This window comes from Perissodus microlepis, chromosome 7 (genome assembly GCF_051167445.1).
Source record: "Perissodus microlepis isolate ML-2025 ecotype Zambia chromosome 7, ASM5116744v1, whole genome shotgun sequence".
In the NCBI taxonomy this organism is placed as follows: Eukaryota; Metazoa; Chordata; class Actinopteri; order Cichliformes; family Cichlidae; genus Perissodus; species Perissodus microlepis.
Genome location: NC_140467.1, coordinates 53,887,741 through 53,912,660, shown reverse-complemented (window position 1 = coordinate 53,912,660; position 24,920 = coordinate 53,887,741). Strand labels below are relative to the sequence as shown.

At 38.8% G+C, this 24,920-nt stretch overlaps 1 protein-coding gene across 4 annotated transcripts; it reads right to left on the bottom strand.

The window, feature by feature from the left end:
* Positions 1–1,100: 1,100 nt before the first annotated feature.
* On the bottom strand, positions 1,101–24,706 carry cnnm3 (cyclin and CBS domain divalent metal cation transport mediator 3). Of its 4 annotated transcripts, XM_084935992.1 has the most exons (12): positions 23,895–24,702; positions 23,470–23,804; positions 22,205–22,381; positions 21,631–21,788; positions 20,093–20,236; positions 19,859–20,017; positions 16,323–16,492; positions 13,681–13,777; positions 11,791–11,921; positions 9,881–10,007; positions 9,604–9,675; positions 1,101–5,719 (listed from the first exon to the last, which is right to left on the bottom strand). In XM_084935992.1, the coding sequence occupies exons 1-11, from the start codon at positions 24,588–24,590 to the stop codon at positions 9,626–9,628; spliced, it is 2,244 nt and encodes a 747-aa protein (XP_084792118.1). In that variant the 5' UTR covers positions 24,591–24,702; the 3' UTR covers positions 1,101–5,719; positions 9,604–9,625. The 4 variants fall into 4 exon arrangements, with proteins under 4 accessions (XP_084792118.1, XP_084792116.1, XP_084792119.1 ...); XM_084935990.1 differs by lacking the exon at positions 9,604–9,675 and having other exon boundaries at positions 19,859–20,014; positions 23,895–24,706; XM_084935993.1 differs by lacking the exon at positions 9,604–9,675 and having other exon boundaries at positions 1,101–8,143; positions 23,895–24,705.
* Positions 24,707–24,920: the final 214 nt, after the last annotated feature.

Genomic DNA, 24,920 nt, shown 5'->3' with positions numbered 1-24,920 from the left:
TGCTGAAGTACTTTTGATCAAATATTGATCAGCAGTATAGTGAAACTATTGGGCCCTATTAACGGTTCCTTCTGAATTATTTTGTATTTTTATGTATACATATATGTATACACACACACACACATACATACATACATACATACATACACACACATATATATATACATACATACATATATATATATGTGTGTGTGTGTGTGTGTGTGTGTATATATATATATATATATATATATATATACATACATATATTTGCTAAATAAAAAAAATTGGATAAGTATTAACAATAATATTTTACATTTTTCAGCCAGAAAGGAGTGTGATGATCAGAGGTCTTTGACCCAGCATTTTGAGGTTTTGTCCTCTCATGTCTTGCTTACTGAATAATTTGTTTAATTCTTAGTTTTCTTTGTGTTTATCTTTTCAACTTAATATATTTCCTTTCACGAATCATGTTTCAGTTTGTATCAGTTTAGTTTGTTCCCTCAGTTTCTTGGCCCTTTCTCATCTGTCAATTCCCCTTAAATTCTTGTCTCATTTCCATTTTAGCTATTGCTTCTCGCTTCCTATTTTATTTTAGTAGATACCTGTCTCCAGTATCTTGCCTTCAGTTTTACTTGCCGCATTGTCTTTGATTCTTATCACCTGCATGCATCTCATTACACAGCTCCCTCCATCCATCCATTCGTCTTCTGCTTATCCAATTCTGCTTCCTTTAGCTGCCCTAACATATACTGGTGTCTGCATATATTTCTGACAGATTGATACAGTTGTCTCCTGCTAAAATTCCGCTCATTACAACACAGATGCTGCCATCTTCTGTTTAACTACAGTAAAACACTGAGCTCTGGCCAAGATTCAGGTGGAGTACGGGATTTATCGAGAGAACACCGTCAGGCATGTTTAGGCTGGTGTTGACAACTACCACACTAGAAACTGAAAATGTTGGGGGAATGTTGTGTTCAGGTTCCAAGTTGTTGTTTCAAGCAAACTGCTTTATTTGATCTTTATTTGCACTATGTCAGTATAAAAACCTCATGTCAGCGATCTCACGTCATGTCATATGCTGTGTATGAAAAGAAAAAGCAATCAAAATTAACATGTTCAGAACAGGATTGACTTTATTTCTTAAGAAATTATTGAAAGTGTTAAATTCAATGGAGTCCCAATATACCCAATACTGGCAGCATTCCAGAAAAAACAAACCATCAAAAATAACTTTAGAAGTTCTATACAAATGTAACTGAGAGTGAGTGAGCGAGCGAGCGAGCGAGAGAGAGAGAGAGAACTATTTAATTCTCAATAACTCGTCTGGTAACAGTATTGTACCTGGAAACTAAGACTTATTACCTATAAAATATTTCCTAGATTTATACTCCATTTAGTAATACATCTTACTTCTTAACATCAGCAAACTGCCCAAGTCGCACAAAATCAGGATTATCTTTTTACATTCAATCTTTTGATAGAAATCAACTTTAGAACAAAATATGAGCAAACTGCTGAAAAAAAATATTTACTCACAATCCCATTATCAGGGAATCTGGGATTCTGCTGGAATATGGCAATACACTTGAATAATAACACATACATGTGCACAGACTGAATCTAACATACATGGATCTGAAACACAAAGAAACACACTGTGTCACAGCTGATACAGAGCCGACTCCTAAGCAACCCTGCACACCAATGTGGGAAATACACCAGGTTGATTATGTAATGATTAACATGGTGTGTTTCCTATTGAAATGGCTTAATGGGCCATGAATTCTCAGGTTAAGTTGGCACCCGTGCATCTGAAAAATTGAAAGGAGACATTTAAAATGAGTTAAATGTCTGTAATTTAAAAGTTTCTAAAAATCAGTTATAGTCATCAACACAACGTAAAGAAACAACTTTGATGACTTCTTGTGTAATTATTCTTGTGCAACTTCTCACACTGCCACCTCTACAATGGAGTTGACAAGGTAAAGTTAGCATGAGCCATTGAGCCAAATTACTGGGATGTAAGCTAGGTTGAAATTAACTAGAATTATCCTTTAAGGGTTAGATTTAGATTTTAAAATCTACCTTATACAATATAGCAGCCATTCCCAAACTAAAGATTGCTGGGCCTTTTTGGAACTCTTTCATCTCAACTGTGATTGTCATATAAACCTAAGATGAACCTGTACCCGTTTGTGCTTTCACTGATTCATTTTGATTTTCTGACAATTCACCTCATAAGTTTGGCCATTGCCAATTCACTTTCCATCACCTCACAAAACTGTATTTGCTCCCTTTGAGTTAATTTCCTCTATGAATGAGATAATAGGTCCTACAATGAAGAATAACATGTTGTTTTATATCCCACTGCTTTGTTTCATCTAGTTCTATTTATTTAATTATGCAGTGAAAGCTTTCCATTATAAGACTGACGCTTCCTGTCCTTCCTTGTTATCATTAATATTTTATCATCAACACAGGGATTATTTAGAAGCCACTTCTGACCTTTCTCACATGTTTACACACATGCAACAATGACTGACAGACATTTCAAATGTATTTTAGACTGTCAGCATACTGGATAATGAATACTACAGTGCAGACTGGATGTTTTTCATGGTCTACAGGTGACATACTGCGTTGAACTCATACGGAGACAGACACACACACACACACACACACACACACACACACACACACACACACACACACACACACACACACACACACACACAGGAATGCCAGCATAATTCAAAGAGGTGGGAAATAAGGTTCGTTAAGGTGCTTCTGAAGCACAAACAAATGCTTGGGATTTGTTCAATCTAATCTTGTTTAACTACAGGGCAACTGCAATTAAACAATATTAGAAACATTTCACCACATTCAGCCTTTCAGTGCCAATCTGATTTCCAGTTGCAGGGATTAGACGACACACTGGGAACAGTGCAGGGAGCAGACCCTCTACTTAACCACAGTGCTCTGTGCTGTGCTGCTTACTGTATGCTCTCTGTTTACATGACTTATGAAAAGCAGACCTACTCGTAGAAGCATCACAGCGTGTAAATTAGAACTTACTTAAGGAACACTAGGAACAGCAACAATAGAAACATGTCCCATTTCTGTGTCACAGATCTGATTGCATAACTTTATATTAAATCTTGCTTTTCCTGATGACTTTATGGTCTCCTTTTATGGTTTCAAGTCGTATAAAAAGAAATTACAGTCTCCATTAGAGTCAAAATGTTAGTGTGATTGACAAGGTAGTAATGTGAACTGTCTCAATTCCATATCTTCTATACGGTCTATTGTTCCAACTGGTGTTTCCATAGGTCCTTTCAGACATGATGGATGTTTTTGTTTATCTAAAGGCATTGTATGGTCACATAAGTTACACCAATCTTTAAAAAGAATTCAACAAAAATCTCTAGCTCTTTCAGTACTCAATGTTTCTGAATTAAGCCTGCAGAGATGCAAAAGATAACAACATAGTCTCACCACCTCGGCCTGGTAATAGCAGCTAAGTAGGTGAGACTTAAAAAGCTGCAACCTAAAGTTTGGAGCAGAAGTACAAAGTATCAAAAGTCAAAGTACAAGTACAAACCACGAGTCTGGAGTTTTGTTTGGAGACTGAGTGGGGAAAAATAACAACCTAAAAAAACCCTCAAAATTGTCTACATTTGGATATATATAATTTGTTCATATAAATGTCTATGCATCTCATTAGTATTTTTTGAGCTTTGATACTTTCTGGATTTCTTCCCCTTTATGGTAAAGTCTGTAGTGGCAGTCTTTCTGTAAAAGCTAATTCTTCGACCAATCAGGATTTGTCGGGAAAAAAAACCCCTGTTAGGTGTGCTGTTGGCCTTTTGCTAGACGTCATGCAAGGACCTCTATATTGGTTGAATTTCTATAGTCCTTTTCTCTGAATTTATCACACATACTCAATCACACATGCCTGAAGGCATAATAACCAATCACAGCAGAAAGGCTGTCGACATCAAGATTAGAGTGCACTGATTTCTATAAAGGTCTCTAACATTATTAATACTAACAGGTGTTTAGTCTTGTGTTAAGGTCCCTTTAAACAGTAACACTGTAAGATGTCTAACTGTGTGGGGTGCCAAATAAAATTCCCTCTCTTAGACTATCAAATCTCCATTCCATCATGTCAGAGTGATTATGGTGAATGTGTGATGTGAAGTAATAAAAAAGATATGACAAATAACAGTTTATCAGCTTGTGACATCAATTTGGAAATCCTTTTGCATCTTTTCATCCTCAGTTTCATATTGAATTATAGTTCAATGTTCTGTCCTTATATTCTTTTTTTTGGAGAAACCACACTGTATTTTGTCTCACAGTAAGGCATGTTTCAATTTGACTTGCCAGTTTGGGGTAAAAAGAGAACAACGGGATAAACTAGCAGAAAGGTCAGTCACTTCTATGTATATAGTAACAATCAACAGCACCTGAGCTCTACAGGTCTACACTGTTAACCTCTATACTCAACAAAATGTTTCTAGAATTCTTTCAAAAGGCCGGTGCTGTGTTAGCCATGTTTTCTACCCTGACAAAACATTATATCCAGAATTTGTGAAAAATCAGTCAAGCTTCAAGAAACCTTTGCTACAGATCCAAGGTCTATGGTAGTAGAACCAGACCCTAGAAAACCATCCATCAGCGACTGAAAGATCAAAGATGAACACATGAACACACACACACACACACACACACAGTATGGCATCAATGTTAAATGAATTGAAAAATTCGGACGTACCTCGCATCTCACCAAATAGTTTAACATCTTCCACAGTGCACAAATGTAAGGTGCAAATCTGCTTAGAACCCACTATCGAGTGTTTTTAATGTCTCAAAGGGACGGACATATCAATAAACACACACACACACACACACACACACACACACACACACACACACACACACACACACACACAAGCAAGGAATGGCAAAACAAGTTTAGTACAGAAGGCTCAATCTGGAAGTAAGGCACCACCAGATTAAAATGTATACTCAGTGGCAAGAAACAGCAATGGAACCCTTTGGAGATATTTGCATTTTGTATCAGCCCAGTTTTTAAAATAACAACAACAACAACAACAACAACAACAAAAAAAAAAAAAAAAAAAAAAAAAAAATGCAGGGAAAGAGTTTTCCATAATTCAGTGCAAGTTTGACCTGCAGCTACAGGAAGCTCTTCTATCAGACACACATAGTTTTGTATTGCTGATTGAAGCACATTGCGCTTCTGGCAAAGAAGATGATCAGATGACACTTTATAATGAATCCCAATAGAAACAAGGTCATTCCAAAGGATCCATGTACTTTTTCCTGCTACACCACATTTTTATTTGTATATACATAAACATGCACACACATAGTCCAAAGTTATTAAAAATTGCATAAAATAATAATTCCAATAGTAAGCACATAAAGGAATGTGGGTGGAAATGAACAGTGTGAACAGTAGATGTACATAAAAGACAAAAAGCACTTCCACTCCAGTCTTGTCCAATAACTAGGTTCCAGCCATAGATGATTTATCAATAATTACAAACAATAATATAAAAAAAACAAAAAAAACAAAACAAAACAATCTCTACTTGGTTGGAGGAGGGCTCCCCCTGCCCCCAAACAACAGGCTGACAGAAACTGCACTACCCGTGAGCCTCATCTTCTGTGGAGCTCTTCTGGGCTCTGGTGCCACCTGTGGAATCTGACCAATGACAGGAGAGCTAGGATGAGTAAGGGGTCACATCATCACACTTATGTAAACCCACTCAAGGGGTTTAAGGTGGGGGTGGGTGGGGTGTTACAGTAATATGAAGAGGGGATTAAAAGATGATGGCAGGGGAATAAAAATAGGAAACAATTTTCAAGACATGAAAGATAGCACGATTGATGAAGAAAAGCCAGTGATTAGGAAAGAGTTGTTCTTTGTCTATAAATACACTCACGCTTTCCCTCTGTATTATATTTTACATAAAATAACTAACAATAGTTTGCTGTATTTCTGTATGTTGTATTCATTTTGGAGATATATCATGGGCCAAAATGATGACATTCAACTCAAAAATATTTTCAAGTACAGCTTTTCTCAGGAGCACAGACTTTGTCATCACTTTAGTGCCATCTTTTGTCTTTTTTAGTACACTTATGGTGATGTAACAAGTCCTCCAATAGGCATATGACGGGTCTCTGTTAAGTTTGAAATAAATTTCTGCTAATAACAGACTAACACATTTTCTCCCGTTGTTATGTTTTGCCTCCTTTCTAATAAAAACTTTAAATGACTGTGGTCACGGTTTCACGGATGACTCAGTCACACTGGAGCAAAAACAGGATGGAAACCAAAAACAAATGAAGCAATAAGCAAATCAGTGGTTACCAGGTAACTACATTAAATGGCTGTCCTGCAGCAGCTGCATCCCTATTTGTGTAGAAGTTTTTGAACTTCAGTTTAAGATCTATGAGATTGTGACCAGACTAGAAATGTAATGAGTTAATTCTGTGTATGTATGATGGTAAAAGATTTGAAATTGTTGCCCAACAATCTGTTATCAAGTTTACAAGGTCGAGTTGTCGAATCTCTGTTGTTGCTTTATCACCATTTTGGGGCACCAAAGTCGCTCTGAAGATGGTAACTGACTGCGAGTGGCTACACACCTGGTCCCCATTGTTAAAGCAACCATTTCAAAAGCAATGAAATTTCTAGTTGATTACACAAGGTTGCAAAAATAATTTTGGTCATGCTGTAGTCTCCAGCGAATGTGCGTTAGATACCAATTTTACAATAGCAATACCAATGATCAATAGCTGCTAATGATATTTGGGTTTTTTTCCCAGGTGATTATTTTTCCATCCTTGTGCCAGGGGTACACAGACTTCTTAAGCCATCACAAAACTGATGTGATAATACATTAAATATATCAGCCAACGACATCAGTAATGCCAATCAACGTGGCCATGTCATTAGATATATCAGGGCACCTCAGTTTCATTTCCTGCCCATGTGTTTTGTTTTGTTTTTAATGTGTTTTTACATGGCTGACAGAGAAGTCAGAACCATGACTGTTTAAAAGAAAAATACAGTACTCTGCAAAAGTTTTAGCCAGGTGTGAAAAAAATGCTGTAAAGAATGCTTTCAGAAATATGAATAATGATTGTTTATTTTTATCAATTTACAAAATACAAAGTGAGAGAACAAAATAAAAATCTAAAGCAAATCAATATTTGGTGTTACCACCTTTTGCCTTCAAACCATCAGCAATTATTATATGGAACAGCCAATCTCTGCTACCAAGGTGAGGTTGTGAAAGACCGTTTCATGTCATGGCAATATTGAGCAAAGCCACAAGACACAAGGTAGTTATACTGCACCAGCAAGGTTTCTCCCAGACAAAGATTTCAAAGCAGACTGGGGTTTCAAGATGTGCTGTTCAAGCTCTTTTGAAGAAGCACAAAGAAACGGGCAACGTTGAGGATTGTAGACTCAGTAGTTGGCCAAGGAAACAGTGCAGCAGATGAAAGACACATCAAGCTTATTACTCTTCGAAATTGGAAGATGTTCAGCAGTGCCTTCAGCTCAGAACTGACATAAACCAGTGGGACCCAGGTACACGAACCCAGGTCCGGCCAGAAGTGGTCTTCATGGAAGAGTTGTTTCCAAGTTGGAGGTATGGCTTTTTGGCTGCAAGGCCAAGCGACTCAATTATGCACGGACAGGAAATGGGGTGCAGAAAAATGGCAGCACATGCTGTAGACTTTTGACCCATGAGTCAAAATTTTAAATATTTGGCTGTAGCAGAAGGCAGCTTGTTCGTCAAAGGGCTGGAGAGTGGTACAATAATTATTGTCTGCACGCAACAGTGAAGCATCATGGAGGTTGGTTGAAGGTTTAGGGCTGCATTTCTGCAAATGGAGTTAGAGATTTGGTAAGGATTAATGGTATTCTTAGTGCTGAAAAACACAGTCAGATACTTATCCATCATGCAATACCATCAGGTAGGCATATAATTGGCCCCAAATTTATTCTGCAGCAGGACAACGACCCCAAACATACAGACAAAGTCATTAAGAACCATCTTCAGCATCTCAACATCATCAAGCGTGTTAGGATTACATGAAGAGACAGAAGGATGTGAGGAAACAGACATCCAGAGAAGATATGTGGTTAGTTCTCCAAGATGTTTGGAACAACCTACTAGCCGAGTTCCTTCAAAAACTGTGTGCAAGTGTACCTAGTGTACCTGCTGTTTTGAAGGTGCATTGAATTGCTATCCTGAAGCAGCTGCATCCCTATTTGTGTAGAATTTTCTAAATTCTTTGTTTACAGCATTTTTTCACACCTGCCTGAAATATTTGCACAGTACTGTTTCTGGACAGATCTACAAGTTCCTCTCATGTTGGACAGAGATCATATTGGAGGCTCCACAGAGTTTTTATTCCACACCAAGGCACAAAGGAAACATCCAAATGCTAGCTGGCTAACATGCTCAATTAGGAGAGATATCTCTGAAACACAATATGGGATTGACATGAGGTTAGAGCTGTTAATTTATCACATAATATTGATCTTTTTAGTTCTTTTTTTTTATTTTTTATTTTATGCAGTTTCAAATTTACAGTCTAACATATATTGCACCTTTTAACCTTTTTTTGAAAATATCAAGCCTTTTTGGGGGGAGGGATTTAATATTATTCTCAAAGAATAATTTTGCTTTATTTAACTTTGATATATTCCCCATTTCTAGAGCTGTGATTTGAAACAGCAATCTGCAGCTGCAGGGTGCTTTTGATGTCAGTATAATCCGTTCTGAGTGATTCTTCTTTTTCTGGAATCTGTACAATGAAGATGGTTCACTGTGGCAGTCTGAGTTATATTTATCTCATCCAATTTGTTCATGTAAACAAGGTGTGTTCCTTCCACACATTAACCAGTCGTGGAGTTCCACATGGTACTGTGCTAGAACTCATGCCTTTCATGTTTAGCCAAATTAGAAAGCTCCACTTTAACACCTAGGCAGGATTGCTAACTGAGCAGTTGAATCAAGAAATCGCTTACATAGAACCTAACTGACCTGGAGAACCTGGTTCTCACATGTCTTTTCCTATTAAAAAGGATACTGTTCCTCCCCACCATGACTGAGTGCTTTGCTTATAGTGGACTGCTGAATTACTGAAGCTCTCTAACATCACAGTCATTACCTGACAGTACTCACGTACATTCAGACGTTGTGAACTTGAAAGTATAAAATAAAATTGAATTGAAGTTAATTGAACTGAGAGGACACAGTGGGCATTATCCATAATTATTGGGAAATATATCAGGTTAAAACAAACAGTTTTCACCTAAGTTCTCTCTATTGTAAAGTGTAGACCTACATTTTGGATGCCAGAGGACACAATTCATCACCATTTGTCGCCTATGTTTTTATATACACCCAGATTCCTGTCATTAGCTTTGTGAAGGGCATCAATTCAGTAGAACAGCCATGCAGATTCAAAGAGACTCAGCTAACTACAGTAAAACTGGGAGAAGTGAGATGGTTCCAGAAACCAGAAATGGACACAGTCAGTGACAGGCTGCATTTCATTTACCTCATGCAACAAAACAAAAGTGTTAACAGTAGTTCTCAATGGTATCAAAGAATGAAAAGTTTACAGGGAACTCTGGACAGGCCAGAGCAGAGAGGACACGTGGAGGCGCGCAAGGAGGGAAAAGAAAGAGAAAGAGAAAAAATTAATTTAGTTCAGCTGAAGGCAAAAAGGAATGCACATTCCTATAAACGTTTACAAAAGGCGTCTGGAAAACAAAGCTTTGTAGTCGATGGGGCAGCACACCCGGCAAGTCAGACATCATTTTGAACAAAGCTACCTTGCGTAGTGTTTCTGTCATTGAGCAGCTTGGTCTGACTGTTCGGCAAAATCTTGATCTCAGGTGGATCTGGACTCTGGCCAGCGCGTGACGCCATGAGAGCGTTGAGATACTGTAGACGTGTCACCTGCAAAACACACGTACACACAAGTTAGTAATGTCGCTGCAGGGTTTTGGATAAAATGAAAGGTTTTTAGGGAGTTTTTAGGACAACCTCATAATCATGAATTACAGTAGTCAAGCATCAGTGATGGGAATAACGGCATTACAAGTAACCGAGTTACTAACGGCGTTACTTTTTTCAGTAGCGAGTAATCTAACTAATTACCATTTCTATCGTTACAACGCGGTTACCGTTACTAACAAGAAAATGCGGTGCGGTCGCCTTACTATTTTTCAACAAACAGATGCCGTCTTCAGCTTACCACATCTTTTATCAGTTGCACGGAAGTAGCTGTAAGTAATCTGGGCGCTACAGCTTTAAGCAGCTGCGCGGACGGCAATCACTTTCTGCCCAACGATCACTTTTTGGCACAACACCTGTAGCTAAGGGGGCAAAACAATCGCTTGAGTGCTGCTGTTTGACTGAGGAAGAATAAAGTAGTCGTGGTAAGCCAATCACATGACCACTTCAAGATGACAAACCAACAAGGTGATATATACCAGTTTTTAAATTGTGTTGATAGACCACGTAAAACCAGAGTCATGATAAACAATAAATTCGTGGCGTTTTTTCCTCAATAGTTTTGTCACGTTTAATGTCTAAGGACAGCGCTAGCAAGCACTCTCAGAAAAAGAGAGAGAGCGAGTTTTGAGATGTGAGAGATTTGTGACATTCAGCATATTTGGAGTCTGTAGTTAATGTGTTGTCTTGTGTAGTTAGGTGTTGTGGATAGTATTGTGTTGTGTGTCAGAACAATGAGGTGACTGCTGCCTCCAGGTAGAAACAGGAGTGATACACCTGCTGCAGTCAGACCTGCAGCAGGTGATGTTCTCCTTTATAGCGGATAGAAATTATTTTTTTGGAGTGGCACAAATAATTTGTGTGGCATCTTATTGAATGCAGAACACCTGATTGTTCTGTAAATAGTCTGAAATGGTTATTTAAAAAAAGGGGGTAAAAGGTAAACGGCTGCAAATAACTTTGTTGTTTGCAAAACTTTTGCATATGATTTTAAAATTGACAATTTATAATTGCATTTAAAGTTATGAAATATGATTCAATAAACATGTTTGTGGTTGTTACAGTAAAACATAACTTTTTCTACTCGGATTTTATGTTTTTTGTCTGATTTTAGATCAATTGTGTTAATACAGTATATCAAAATGAAAACATAACTGTAAATTCAGACATGTGAGGTTGTGCTAAAAAGGATGATACTAAACAAGGCAAGTAAATAGTTTTTAAAAGTGAAATGTAGAGGGGAAATCAAAAGTAGTTAAAAATGGCCAATTATACCCTGGACCCCAGTGGGTTAAACATTTTTTTTTAAAGTAACGCAATAGTTACTTTTCAAGTAATTAATTACTTTTAGAATCTTGTAACTCAGTTACTAACTCGGTTACTTTTTTGAAGAAGTAACTAGTAACTATAATTAATTACTTTTTCAAAGTAACTTGCCCAACACTGTCGAGCATAGAAGTAATAAATGCATGACTTACTTAGGGCTGGATTCCCACTGTCACCAAAAGCTTGCTCATCGGGATTATCTGATTGTTGGGGTTTTCTCTGTATTATTGTAGGCTCTGTCAAACTGTTATATTCTTTATATTTCTGTAACTGTATTATCAGTTTGTTGTCTATGATATGCTTTACTAACCAATACAGATTAAATTAAAACTTTTTAATGCTTACGAATAGTCTTTGTTATGGATGAATACTTTCCAAGAGAAAAGACACATATACAAACTCGTATGAGCTGGAGGTCCGTGAGAGCTCGGACGGTGTAGTCAGGGCAATAGCTGGACGGGCTTGTGGCTTCTGCTGACTCAAAAGGATCCCTGGGAGAGTGACGCTGAGTTGACACCGGAGACTGGTGCACTGAAATTGCACAATCATACACACAGTCTGCACATTATCTGGAGCATTGCAAATTTGAGCTCTTTTGTCTTCTTATTGTCACCAACTCATTGTTATGAAAACACACTGAAACACAGCATTAAGATTTAGTAGAAATCATTACTTTTAGCTTATTGTATGCTTAACTGGTTTGAAGATAAAATTTTGAGGTGTGACTGAAGCGACTGACAAACCCTTGGAACAAGTATTATAATTATTATGAAGAATGTGTAAAAAATCAATTAACTAATATGTAAGTTTATATGATAAAGTTTAAATCTAATTTCTTCAAACCTTGCTATGGAGAGAATTATTAAGAGAAAACTGCTAACTTGAAACAGTAGCTTATGATTGGAAATTTACGTGGTTTAGTGACCATTAAATAATGTAATTTGAATGTACTTAAATCACAGTTAAGGTTTTAATCTTGGTATAAATAAAATGAGAGGTAAATAATAAAAAGGTAACAAAATTTGGTCCCACTTAAAGCCAACTAGTTTAGCTTTAAACTGTAATTCACATAATTTTTGTTAGGTGCCTTTAAATTGCTATTTCTAATGTCTTCAACTAGGATTTAACTAACATGCTACAGATACTGTAAAGGTTACACATGGGCTCCATTAATGCTTTGAGTCACTCCTGCTCAAAATCTCTTCGCATATTTGGAAGGTCCTGATTCAACTGAAAGAAAAATGTCACTGAGCATACAAGTCTATGGCTTATTCAAGGACTAAGAATTAATCAGCCTTTATTTAAAATTAGGCAATTATTTTGGTCATTTATCAAACAAAAATATTAATCATTTAAAATGAGCAATAAGGTCATTTACTAGATTAAACAGAAAAATTGTTATAATTATAATACTATGTGGTCAAAACTAAAGGGAATACCTAAAATGACCAGTGTCAGGCATTAAATATAAACTCCAAGAATTTCTTTAAAACTTTACGAAAAAAAAAATCCATGCATGTAAAACAGGACATTTTGGCTGATTTTAATTTATCCTGCTCAATTTGTTTTCTTATTTTTTATGACTTAGCATATAAACCTAGCCCTAACGTGATTTATTAATATCTGTTGTCTACTATGTATGCAAAAACAACATTTAACTGCTCCAGCAGCTCAGTGTGATTTTATTTGCAGTATTTTCTGTAGGATGTAAAATGTTTTAGGGGTCAGACAAAAATGTGACATGAAAGATGTCACTTCAGGCTTTTAAAATTGTGAAGATGATTTGTGGATTTTATTTACTAAGAAAAATAATGAAAATAATAAGACACATATTCTTACTTACAGCTGGAAGTCTAGTGGTGAAATGAAACTCTTGAATACAATATCTCTAAATAATTATCAGGATTCTCAGTGCTTAATACACAATTTTCCAGGCCATTCGGAGTGACACACATGCACGCGCGCTTTGAAATGCATTAATATAATGTAAAGTACATTACTGTATATGTAATATTGTTTTAGTATTCTACAGGAATGCTGTGAAATTGCCCTGTTTATCTTACTTAAAACATTTTAATAAAATTTGTAAATGGTTTTATTGTGAGTGTTAAAACTACACTGGATACACTGTAATCTTAACTTTTTAAATATGGCTTTTAATTTTAATTCATGAAGTATACACAATCTTAACAAACATGATGATGCATTTAAATGCCCAGAAATCTGTATGATCAGTCTTCGGGTGAATTGTCCCTGCATTGTGACGCAATCCTGTGTTTTGTAAACTCACCTGAAGATGGCAGCGTCAAAGCAGACACGCCATAGTACGTAAATGCTCCATTTTCAAATTTCAGCCCCTCTTTGCCAATCTCCACTTCAACGCGGCCCTGACAAGGAGCAAACAAGAAACATGCACACAATGAATGAATATTGTTTTTGGAAACAAGAGAAAACGTATACAATAAACTCACAAGAATGTCCTTAAAATTATTCACACATGCAACTTCTACTGCTTTGCTTGTGTTACTTATATCCTTATTTCTGGATAATGTTTTCCACTGTCAGTGATTTTCAGGTTACGTCAGGCTAGACTGTATTTTACAGTCTTAAATTTGTACTTTTACTAATAAGTGTTTTTGATCCCTCAAGTATTTTTTCCTGCTTATCTACTTTTTTTAGTGCAATGCCTGGCACAATCAATATAAGTTGTACCTGTAATACATAATAGAAACTATGCATAGTCACATATACACACGTGTGCGTGCGTATGCGTGTGTGTATATGGGGGCGATCGTGGCTCAAGAGTTGGGAAGGTTGCCGGTTCGAGAGATTGACTGACACACACACACACACACACACACACACACTAGGGGTGCAACGATACACAAAATTCACGGTTCGATATTTTTTCGATACAAAAAAAATGTTCATGCCTTTTTCATTTGTCATTTATTAATATTATAAATATATATTTTAACTCAAAAGTACAGTTTTTAAATTTAATGTTGCTGAAACAACAAAGGGATAAAATCAGCGTTAATCTCGTTGAAATGACGTTAACGCCACAACATGGCAAATCTCCGTTAACGAGCTACCGCGGATAGCCCCATGCGTGGGGCTGGACGGCCAACACGTTAACGAGCTAACTGCGTTAACACACTAGTTCCCACCAATGTAATTGAGCATTGTGTGGCACATCCAACATACTGTTTTACTTTAGTCCATGACACGCTTACCTTCAGGGTCATACTTCACATGAAAACCAAAATAGTTCCAAACGCCACATCTGAATTAGGGTGGGGGAGGTTCAATTTGCCATGTTGCAACCAGAGCTTAACTTCTGTCTCGCTAGCTTGCCCTGCACTCAGTGAATCTGCGTTCGACTACTCCGCCTAGGCTGCACTGTCGAGCGCAGATCCACTGAGCGCTCAACACAGACAGCATCGTCAGAAGGAAAGTTGATAAAATAAATTAAAAATTTTGTATGCGTACCGAACCGAAAGCACTGTATTGAACGGTTCAATATCGATACGAGTATCGTTGCAACACACACACACACACACACAAAAAGAGCTCGAGAACATGTGGAGGGTGAAGGTCACGGTGGTCCCAGTGGTAATCGGAGCACTAGGTGCAGTGACTCCCAAGCTAGGCGAGTGGCTCCAGCAGATCCCTGGAACAACAGCGGAGATCTCTGTCCAGAAGAGCGCAGTCCTAGGAACAGCTAAGATACTGCGCAGGACCCTCAAGCTCCCAGGCCTCTGGTAGAGGACCCGAGCTTGAAGGATTGACCGCCCACAGGGGCGAGTGGGGAATGTTTGTTTTTTTTTTATATATATATAAATAAATAAAATGACAAACACGGTCTAAAATGTTCTAAAAGGTAATAATAATTATATCCAAAGGAAACAAGAAAAATATGCATGGTATTATAAAAAGTATTTTGGTAAAATGTGGAAACGATCTCTTGGTTCCCCAGTTTGAAACTGTTATACTGAATCCTCACATTTAATACAGGGCAATAGATGTACATATGTAAAACTGGTGTCAATCTTCTCTCTACTTCAAGTAAGAAAGCAAATAAATAAAGATATTAAGCTTTTGGTGGTTCACCCGAAAGACAAAACGCCAAAACACAGACTTAACAATGTGGTGTATGCTGTACAGTGCAGCGAGGAATGCCCAGACCTCTACATTGGAGAGACCAAACAGCCACTTCACAAGCGCATGGCACAACACAGAAGAGCCACCTCCACAGGACAAGACTCAGCAGTCCATCTGCATCTTAAGGATAAAGGACACTCTTTCGAGGATGCCAATGTTCACATTTTGGACAGAGAGGAAAGATGGTTTGAAAGAGGAGTGAAAGAAGCCATCTATGTCCACTGTGAGCGACCATCTTTGAACAGAGGCGGGGGTTTACGACACCAACTCTCTGCCATCTATAATCCATTTTTGAGATCCCTTCCCAGACGCCTTAACGCCCACTCACATCCTGGGCCATCTGACCTCAGGAATTCGCATGATAAGGTGGGGCCAGGTTTCACAATGAACACACCCGAAACTCTGGCTGATTGGGACCCACACCCAGTTTCACACCTTGGCTCAGGCGATTAGAGGATCATCAGGGGGTCCTTTTGTCCCTCTGTGGGGGGATACTCCCACTAGGTTTATATCTGGGACTCTCCACCATTTGACCTTAGAACTGAAGAAGCTTCTCGGATGAGAGGTGAAACGTCTTCAAGTAACTTAAAGAAGTCCAGACGATATTAAGCAATTCTTTGAATTCACTTTACAGACTGACTTAAGCTACTAGTTTAACTTTGAAGTTGAATCTTCTGTGGTATAAACTTTCAAGCATATATTTGTTCCTGTCAGACAAAATTTGGTTTTGCTAAAAGTTTTTAAAAGTGTGGGTATATGAGCAAATACCTGCAGCAGAAGGATGAAATAGTCCACTGGGTGGTTGCGGGTGTAAAGATAGTGTGCTGAGCTCAGACGGTTGTTAGGGTCAAAGTGCACTTCCTGGTTGACACTGGGGTGACGGAGCAGGTGGAACAGGACCTTCTCAGATACACGTGCTGGGCTGAAGTGTTCCACTTCTACAGAGGCCAAAGGTCAAATAGGACAAGTGAACTCATTGTCTGGACAATAATGAAATGCATTTACACAAGTTTAAGGCACTTGACGATTTCCTTTTTCCTTCTACCTTTACCATTTTGCAGTTTTTTCTGTTTTACCAAATCAAGCAGTACATTAGCTCAAGCACGCCACAAAGTCAAGCTAGGACAAATCACTTGATTTTAAAGTCATGCCTCACCATCTATGGATTTAGATGGTAAACCTAATGACAGGTATTCCTTTAAAGTTATCCTGCAGCTTTAGGCAGGCTATCTGCAAACTTTGCAACCCATATCCACCTCAGCTCCTCTCTGTCATACTGGACTGACTCAAAATGTGTCATATTTGTTGTTGATTATGAATCGGTCCTATGATGAGGCAGCATTTACGAGGAAGTGTGTGATTTCTTCCTTGTGCGTTCCACGTAATGTTTATTAATAGATGGAAATATCGTTTTAACCATGTCATATTTTGGGTTAACAATAGATTCTATTCTTTCACATCATGGGACCTACAGTGACTGCAACCGCACCTCCCCTAGAAAGTCAATGGATAATTTGAAATGACCTGTCAGGTGGACACTTCCCTAAAGGGGCCCCAGAGCTTTTACCCCAAGTACTTTTTTCTGTATGGTGTTTGTACTTTTACTTAAGTATAGGATCTGAACACTTTTCTCTACCGCTGGACGCAATGAAATTTGTTGAATATTGGCTGTAAATGGACTGGTTTTTATATAGCGCTTTTCTACTCTGAGCACTCAAAGTGCTTTACACAACAATAAAGTAGTGTTACTAGCTGTGACCAGTCGAGGCTCAATTCTTTGAATGCTTCAGTAGCTTTTGCCAAAGACATCAATACTGGACCTTAGGTCCAGAGTTGAGTCATGATATACAAGCCTGTTTTCAGACAGAGGAAAGATAAAGGTGAGAACTAATTAATCTACTATTAGTTGTTAGGGTCACTCTAATCATTTTTGCTGTGCTTACCAAGGCAATAATAATATGAGGAAGGGTTATGACTTAATCGTTGTCATGACTCATATGCAGCGTAGCTTCATGTTTAAAGGGAGTTCTTCCTTCCCATCAACTCAAGGAGCCGCTTACAGGGAATAGTCTATGATTGTTGGGGTTTGCGCAATAATACTGTAGTCTTGACCTTACAATCTAAAGTGGTTTGAAATGACTGGTTGTGAACTGACACTATTTGAATAACTGAAATAAGTAGTCTGGAAGGTTTCCTCTAGCATCTTTAAGTACACTGGCTGAACATTTTATTAGGTACACCTGTTCAGCTACTTAAACACAAATGTCTAGTCAGCTTTTTACATTACACCAACTCAACACATTTAAGCATGTTCACATGATCAAGATGGCTTGTACAGTAAAAACAGAGCATCCGAATCGAGAAGAAAACTAAATTAAGTGACTTTGAATAGTTGTTGGTGCCAAATAGGCTGGGCTGGATATTTCAGAAACTGCAGCTATACTGTGTTTTTCCTCTCACAATCACCTCTAAGGTTTACAGAGAATTGTTCGAAAACAAGAAATATCCAGATGGAAGCGTTTTTTTGGGTGATAAGACCATGTTAATGACAGAGCAAAATGGCCAGACTACCTCAAGTTAATAATAAAACAACAGTAACTCAAATAAGCACTCACTGCAACAAAGGTATGCAGAAGAGCATGTCTGAACGCACAACACATCAAACTTTCAAGCAGACAGGCTGCACCAGGAAAAGAGCACAGCGGGTGCCATGACGATAAGTTGACCATACTCAAATAGCTGCCACAATTACCAGATCCTTTGAGGATCACAGATGTGCAGTGGACAAATCAAATAGTAACATGTCAACATTAATCAAAACCTCTTAAAAAAATGTTTACAAACCGTGCTGAATCTGCCATGAAGACTGAGGATTTGAAGCTGTTATAGCTGCAAAGGCTGAGCCCACATCATTTTAAACCCTCTGGCTTAGAATGGGATGTCACACAGTTGATAATGGTGTGAAGGCAGACGAGTGAATGCTTTTGTCAATAGTTATTGATATATTATAGTATATTGGTGGGGTCACTGCATTAAACTTTCTAAAATTAGTTAGACATTACTTGACTATGCACCACTTTCTAGACAGCTGTGACACTGCACGTATTGCTAAATAATAGAGTCGGAGCCCCAAAGCTTCTTAAAGTTGTTGTTTTTTGTAATGTCAAAAAGCTAGTGTAGTGTAACTATGGTGTAACCTAACCTCTGCGTTGATACAATCTGAGAAGCAAAATCCTTTAAAGGGTGAACATGTTTTGGGAAAATGGGAAAAATGGGCAACCCCCATCATCAACTGATACCTATTTTAACAAGTATTTGGGTAAATAAAGAGCAGAGGCCCATTTCAAATTTAAATATGAATAAGTGCCAATGTGAACCATGGTTTTTGTCTTACAAAATTGAGAAAACAGTCAAATGTAAAACTATTACATTTTATTCTCCATAGTACAGTATGAGAGAAATATGGCAACAAGCAAATTAGCTTCATTGAGTCAATAAGCATGATAAATGATCCAGGGTTAACTCTCTGGAAAAAGGAAACTAGTTTGCAGAAAGCGAAATCTGGGTCAACAAATTTGGACAAAGACACATTAAACCTGCTGTTGAGAACATACACTTGGTGCCTTTTACAGACAAAAAGATATTTCAGGTTTATACAGTGGAATATTTTGTAATAGGACAGCCTGTCCAAATGAATCCTACACTCCACTCACGCTATGCGGTTTATCTGGACATCACGCACATTTATCCACACACAGACTCCAGCAATTCCTAACACAAGATTTTACACAACCTACACAATGTGGTCATTTGGTTATTAGATCATACTCCAACCTTATGGTACAATGCTGGTTATTATTAAAATGAACTGCTGTAGCCAAGTCAGTAAGGATATCATTAGCAAGCCTTTCACTGTCATGTGCATATTTTTGTAATTGCGGAATTTGTCCCTGTTAGTAAATCTGGTGTTGTTGATATGTTGATTCATGCTGAAGAGATTGTGCAGAAAATTATTGTTGCTGTTTTCCTTTTCTTTTTTTTTGAGATGTTTGACCTAAAACTTTACTTTGTTGTTCTGACATTTAAATACAAACACATCTTTACACATTATACATTTACACATTTCCTGTAAGGGAAAATGTCAAAGTCAGAGACTGGTCTCAACTCACCTTTAACCAGTTACTGCTTGGTTGACCAGGTCGGTGGCATAATCATTACATGTGCTGTGTTAAACTGTGACTATTTTATTCATGTGCTAGCTTCGGTCAGTAAAGATTTACAGATAAACACACATAATCACATACCTCTGGACAGGAAGCGGTGTGTGGCTAGCAGGAGTTGTGGTGAAGTGCGGATCTTGGGTTCTCCTTCAGGAGGCTTGAAAAGAGAAAACTCCTCATGGGTGCTGCGAGGCTCCAGAGGAATCTCCAGTGGAGTGAGGGGACGCTTTACTTTCCTGTCTACTGCAAGGGGAGTCAATAATAACAATAAATAACAATACAAGAAGCAAAGAAGCCAATACTCCAAAAGACACTCACAGTAGCCATCAGATTCATCCAGGATCTCCGACTTGATGATCTCCTCTATGACATCCTCTAAAGTGACCAAACCCAGCACCTCATAGAAAGGATCTCCCTCTCCCTCATTGTTCACCTTCTGGACGATGGCCATGTGAGAGTTGCCTGATTAAAGGATAAAGGTTAAATGACAAATTATAGTGAGGAAAAAGGTACTTGGAGTAAAAAGAGTAACTCTGAATTATAAAGGAGACGTAACAGGAAGGAGGGCTACAAAGTCATAACTCACAAGAGTGATTTTCTTTAGATTCAGTGTGATAAAGTTACTGTTTAAGTCGTTTCCAGTACAAACTTCTTAGAAATCACAGAAATAAGCATCTATTAAATTCACAACATGCCAGTGATATTCTGTCTGGACTACAATAGTCAGGACAGGCCTGCACTAATTTATAGTTGGCAGTATAGCAGTTCTGGCACCTCTTTACCTTCTATAGAAAAATCAAATTAAAGTTCAGGGCAGGCATCAATGATGATAAATATTTAATTAATGAATAATAATAATAATAATAATGGATTGGATTTATATAGCGCTTTTCAAGGCACCCAAAGCGCTTTACAATACCACTATTCATTCACGCATTCACACACTGGTGGAGGCAAGCTACGGTTGTAGCCACAGCTGCCCTGGGGCAGACTGACAGAAGCGAGGCTGCCATATCGCGCCATCGGCCCCTCTGGGGCCAACACCAGTAGGCGGTAGGTGAAGTGTCTTGCCCAAGGACACAACGACCAGGACAGAGAGTACGGGGATCGAACCGGCGACCTTCCGTTTACAGATGCGCTTCCCAACCCCCTGAGCCACGGTCGCCCCAACTCAAGTCAGATACAGTACAAAAAGCAGGATCTGGGGTTGAGATGGGTTGTAAGGCAGTTTACAGATGCATAACAGACACACTGAAGCCACTTAAATAGTGCCCTATATGAGATTTACTAATAAAATGTGTAAAACGGAATCAGTTGAATCATCATCATCATCATCAGCTAATCTGAAGTGGGATTAGCTGGCATTCTCTGCTATTCTCAAGATTGTCTGTACAAGCATATTCTTTTGCAATAAGAGCTACCAACAGCTAATTAATTGTACTTTAGTATACATTTGTTAAAGGTAAATAAAAATATAAAATATATAGGATACTCTGGCTTTATTTATTCACTTTATTTATATCACTTCTCAAAAGGATGACATTATATACTTATCAAGGCTTATTAGCTTCAGGATCACAGCAGTCAGCCTGGTTCTGCCTCTGTCTCTTGTTGTTGAAAGGGGGCCAACTCATAAGGGACTGTCTAACTGTTTCGGGTTTCTCTCTCTAATACTTTAAAGATTTGATCAAAGCATGTATCAGGCGTCATGAGACTTGTAATAATTCAGGATATGAGCAAAATGAAAGCTCCAAAATAAAAATAAATGTAAATAAAAAAGGTGAAAAGCTTGCAGCATGGCAACTCTATAATTTTCTATGATTCTAACCATTCCCACAAATCAAACAGCAGCCAACCTTTTTTGAATTCCTCCAACATGGCATCTAGTTTGGTATCATTGAACACAAAGTGCAGAGGGTGATTGTAGAACTTGGTGATAGTCGTCATTGGGGTGCAGTCTTCTGGATCAACCAGAGCCAAGTCTTTCACATAAAGGATTTCCACAATGTTAGACCTGAAGGAAATCAAACAAAGGCTTATGATTGGTATGAATATGTGAATAACTCCCAAAGACCTTTCCATTGCACTCTTATGGCTACCATTATATTCATTCTTTGGTAAAAATGTTGAAGTTATAAAAGGCCTGGACACACATACTCTGGTTATTATTAAGAATATTTTGCACGTGCTAGATTATAAGAAAATATACACTTGTGCTGTTGTCTTTTTTGTCATGGTGGTTTCAAGGAAAATACATTTTTAAATGAGTGAATCAAGGATTTACATTTATTCAACGTTATACCAAGAAGCCTAATTCAAAGCTGCCAATTCTACAGATACTCTGTTCAGATGAGGTAAATGCTGCCATGTCAAGTTTTTATGCCGTGTTTTTGTTAAGCTATTAAGTGAGTGTTGTGTTGCTGATCCCACCTCTCTTCCTCATAAATGGGCACACGGGTGTAACCACTCTGCATGATCTCAGACATAGTGGAGAAGTCTAGGACAGCCGAGCTAGGCAGCATGAAGCAGTCTTTCAGAGGTGTCAAGATGTCCTCCACGGTCTTAATGCGCAATGTCCCACGACTGAACTCCTCCTTTACAAACTCACTACAAACATAATGAAGAAAACAACTGAGTCAACAATCAAGTCAATTATCAAATCTTCTAGACCAATCTTTAAGAACCAACTTCAAGTCAGGTCTCAAATCCTACAAATTTAATGCAGATTAGTCCTAAAAAGTCTATTGAACCAAGTTCAAGTCGAGTCTTAAATCTTTTGAAAATGAGTCTGAGTCCAGTCTCAAGACTTAATCTGTCTAAGGTGTTAATACAGTTAGACCAATACACACATGGCAAACTGTCTTGAGACTTAATCTGGTTCAAGCATCAAATTTTTACAGTGTTAGGCCAGGTCATGTTTCAAATCATTACAAGGCTACTATGGGGTCAAATGTGAAGTCTGTTAAAAAAAACAAATCTAAATTTCAAAATACTCTCAAGACTTTCAGATCATGTGTGAGTCAAGTTTCAGGTCTTTCATGGGCAAGTGTTAAGAAGAATATAACAATTGTGAAGTCTTTAAAAAGAAGTCCACCCTCAGAATAATCTCAAGTTTTTTTGGACTAATCCAACTTGAATATCAATTGTTTAGAGATCTAACCAAAGACAACTCCTAAAAGTCAAGTCTTTCGGGTTCAAGTTACATTTCAAGTTTCTACGAATGATGTTCCGGTTAGTCATTGGTTATGCAAACAGTACAAGAATGCACTGGCCAAAATCACACCAAATGCTTCTGTTAAAGTAAACTGGGATGTCTGGCATTAATCATGAATCAAAGCATCTTAATGTGTCCGACATTTTAATCAAATATTAAACTCAAACTTAGCAAAAAGAGTCTGTGTCTGGAACACTAAATTGTTCCTGTATGTCAGTGAATCTAACATAATGTACCATAAGAATTATGCACTGTAGAGTACGACAGAACACACTTTTTGTTGGTTATGTCCTATAGTATCTTTTTTTCTAGTTCTGTTTACTCTGTATGTTCAGAAGCATCATGTGTATTTTTCTTTCTTAAAAAACAAACAAACAAACAAACAGATTGCTTGATAACAGTTTTTTTTAACCAAGTGTCAATACTCATCGCAACTCTATGTCAGATCTCTGTGATACTCTCCCAAGTCCACTATATTTACCTGTAAGGATCATTCACGTTTGCCCGTACCATCTCCATGGCCCTCTCCCTTATCCCACAGGTACTGATGTCTCTCCTCAGCCCTAGATCCAGAATCAGGCCCAGAGGGCAAGACAGGGGGCAGGTAAGCACCATGCAAACCTGGGCCAGCCAGGTCAGACCAGGCGCCAGCTGGAAGCCATAACCTGAGCACAAGATGTGAGGAGCCAGCTCAGCTAGGAAGAAGATAAGGAAGCCGCTGTTGAACACAGCAGAGACGATGGAGCCCAGTGCCCGGTACAGGAGCACACCGAGGACAGAGTGCCCCAGAGCACACAGGAACAACAAAGAACATGCCTGCGGTGGAAAAGACATGCGTTTAGAAAACACTACTTCATTTGCACCTTTCTTTCCCTGTGGCTTCCCCACGTGCTTTTAGAAACTCACCATGAAGTTCCCCCTTCTCCTGATCGGCTCCAGCCGTTTGGCGGCTCGTTTCTCCTCCTCGGATCCACAGCTGTGTAGGACATAAAGCTCGACTGGGTCCAGCCACAAAAGGCTCAGGTTCACCGTCCTCAGCAATCCGCAGATCATAAGCACAAGCACTATCAGTACGGCCAGACCCCACGGCGGGATGTAGTCTGCAGGCAGATCCGTGTCGGTGTTTATTCGCAGTCTGTCCAGGCCCGCAGATGTCCATGTCTCTCCACTCCGCACACACAGGTGGTAGTAGGTCTGCTCGTTGCCAGCTTCCCCCTCAGAGGTGCTAACCTCCACAGTTAGAAGCACGCTGTGCGCGTCGTCGAGTTCTAAATTGGTCACCTTTAACTTGGAGTCCTGGCGGTTGGACTGCTCCTCGCAAGGGTCCGGTGTATCACCGACAGCCCCAGCCGCTCCGCCAGCTGCCCCTGCGAACGCGACCCACGGCAAGCTTCCATTCAGATTAAACCCGAAGAGACGGAGCTTAAACGTGGCTCCTTTTGGTGCTGAAATGATACGACCCTTCATGCACAGCGGATCCACTGGTTCTTCCAGTCGCAGCCCCAAAACCTGCGGAGCTTTCTGGCTGCAGGCGCCGTACCTGATTCCGCAGAACAACACTACCATCAACAGGAACCGTAGACCTGCTAGGCTGGCCACCATATTGGAATTGGTCAGTTTGGCTTTGCCTGGATCACGTGACTCTAGCCCCGCAGCGGCCCCGCCCCCCGGGGGGTTGAGCCAATGAAGAAAAACAAACAGCGCAACTGAGTTGCACGGCGGCCATTACGGTTCCACACACGCGCGCACAGGCCTCATCCGCGAGTGTGGATCTGTCGTACATGTTGCGGTTTTTTTATTGCGTCACATCCCTTTCAAGAAGAGCCGAGTGCATCCGGTAGTGAATTTAAAACCGCGACAGATCTCGCTCCCATTTTCTGTCACAATTCAAAACGTTTCACTTTAGGCCTCTTTACTTGCTGTTAAACTAAT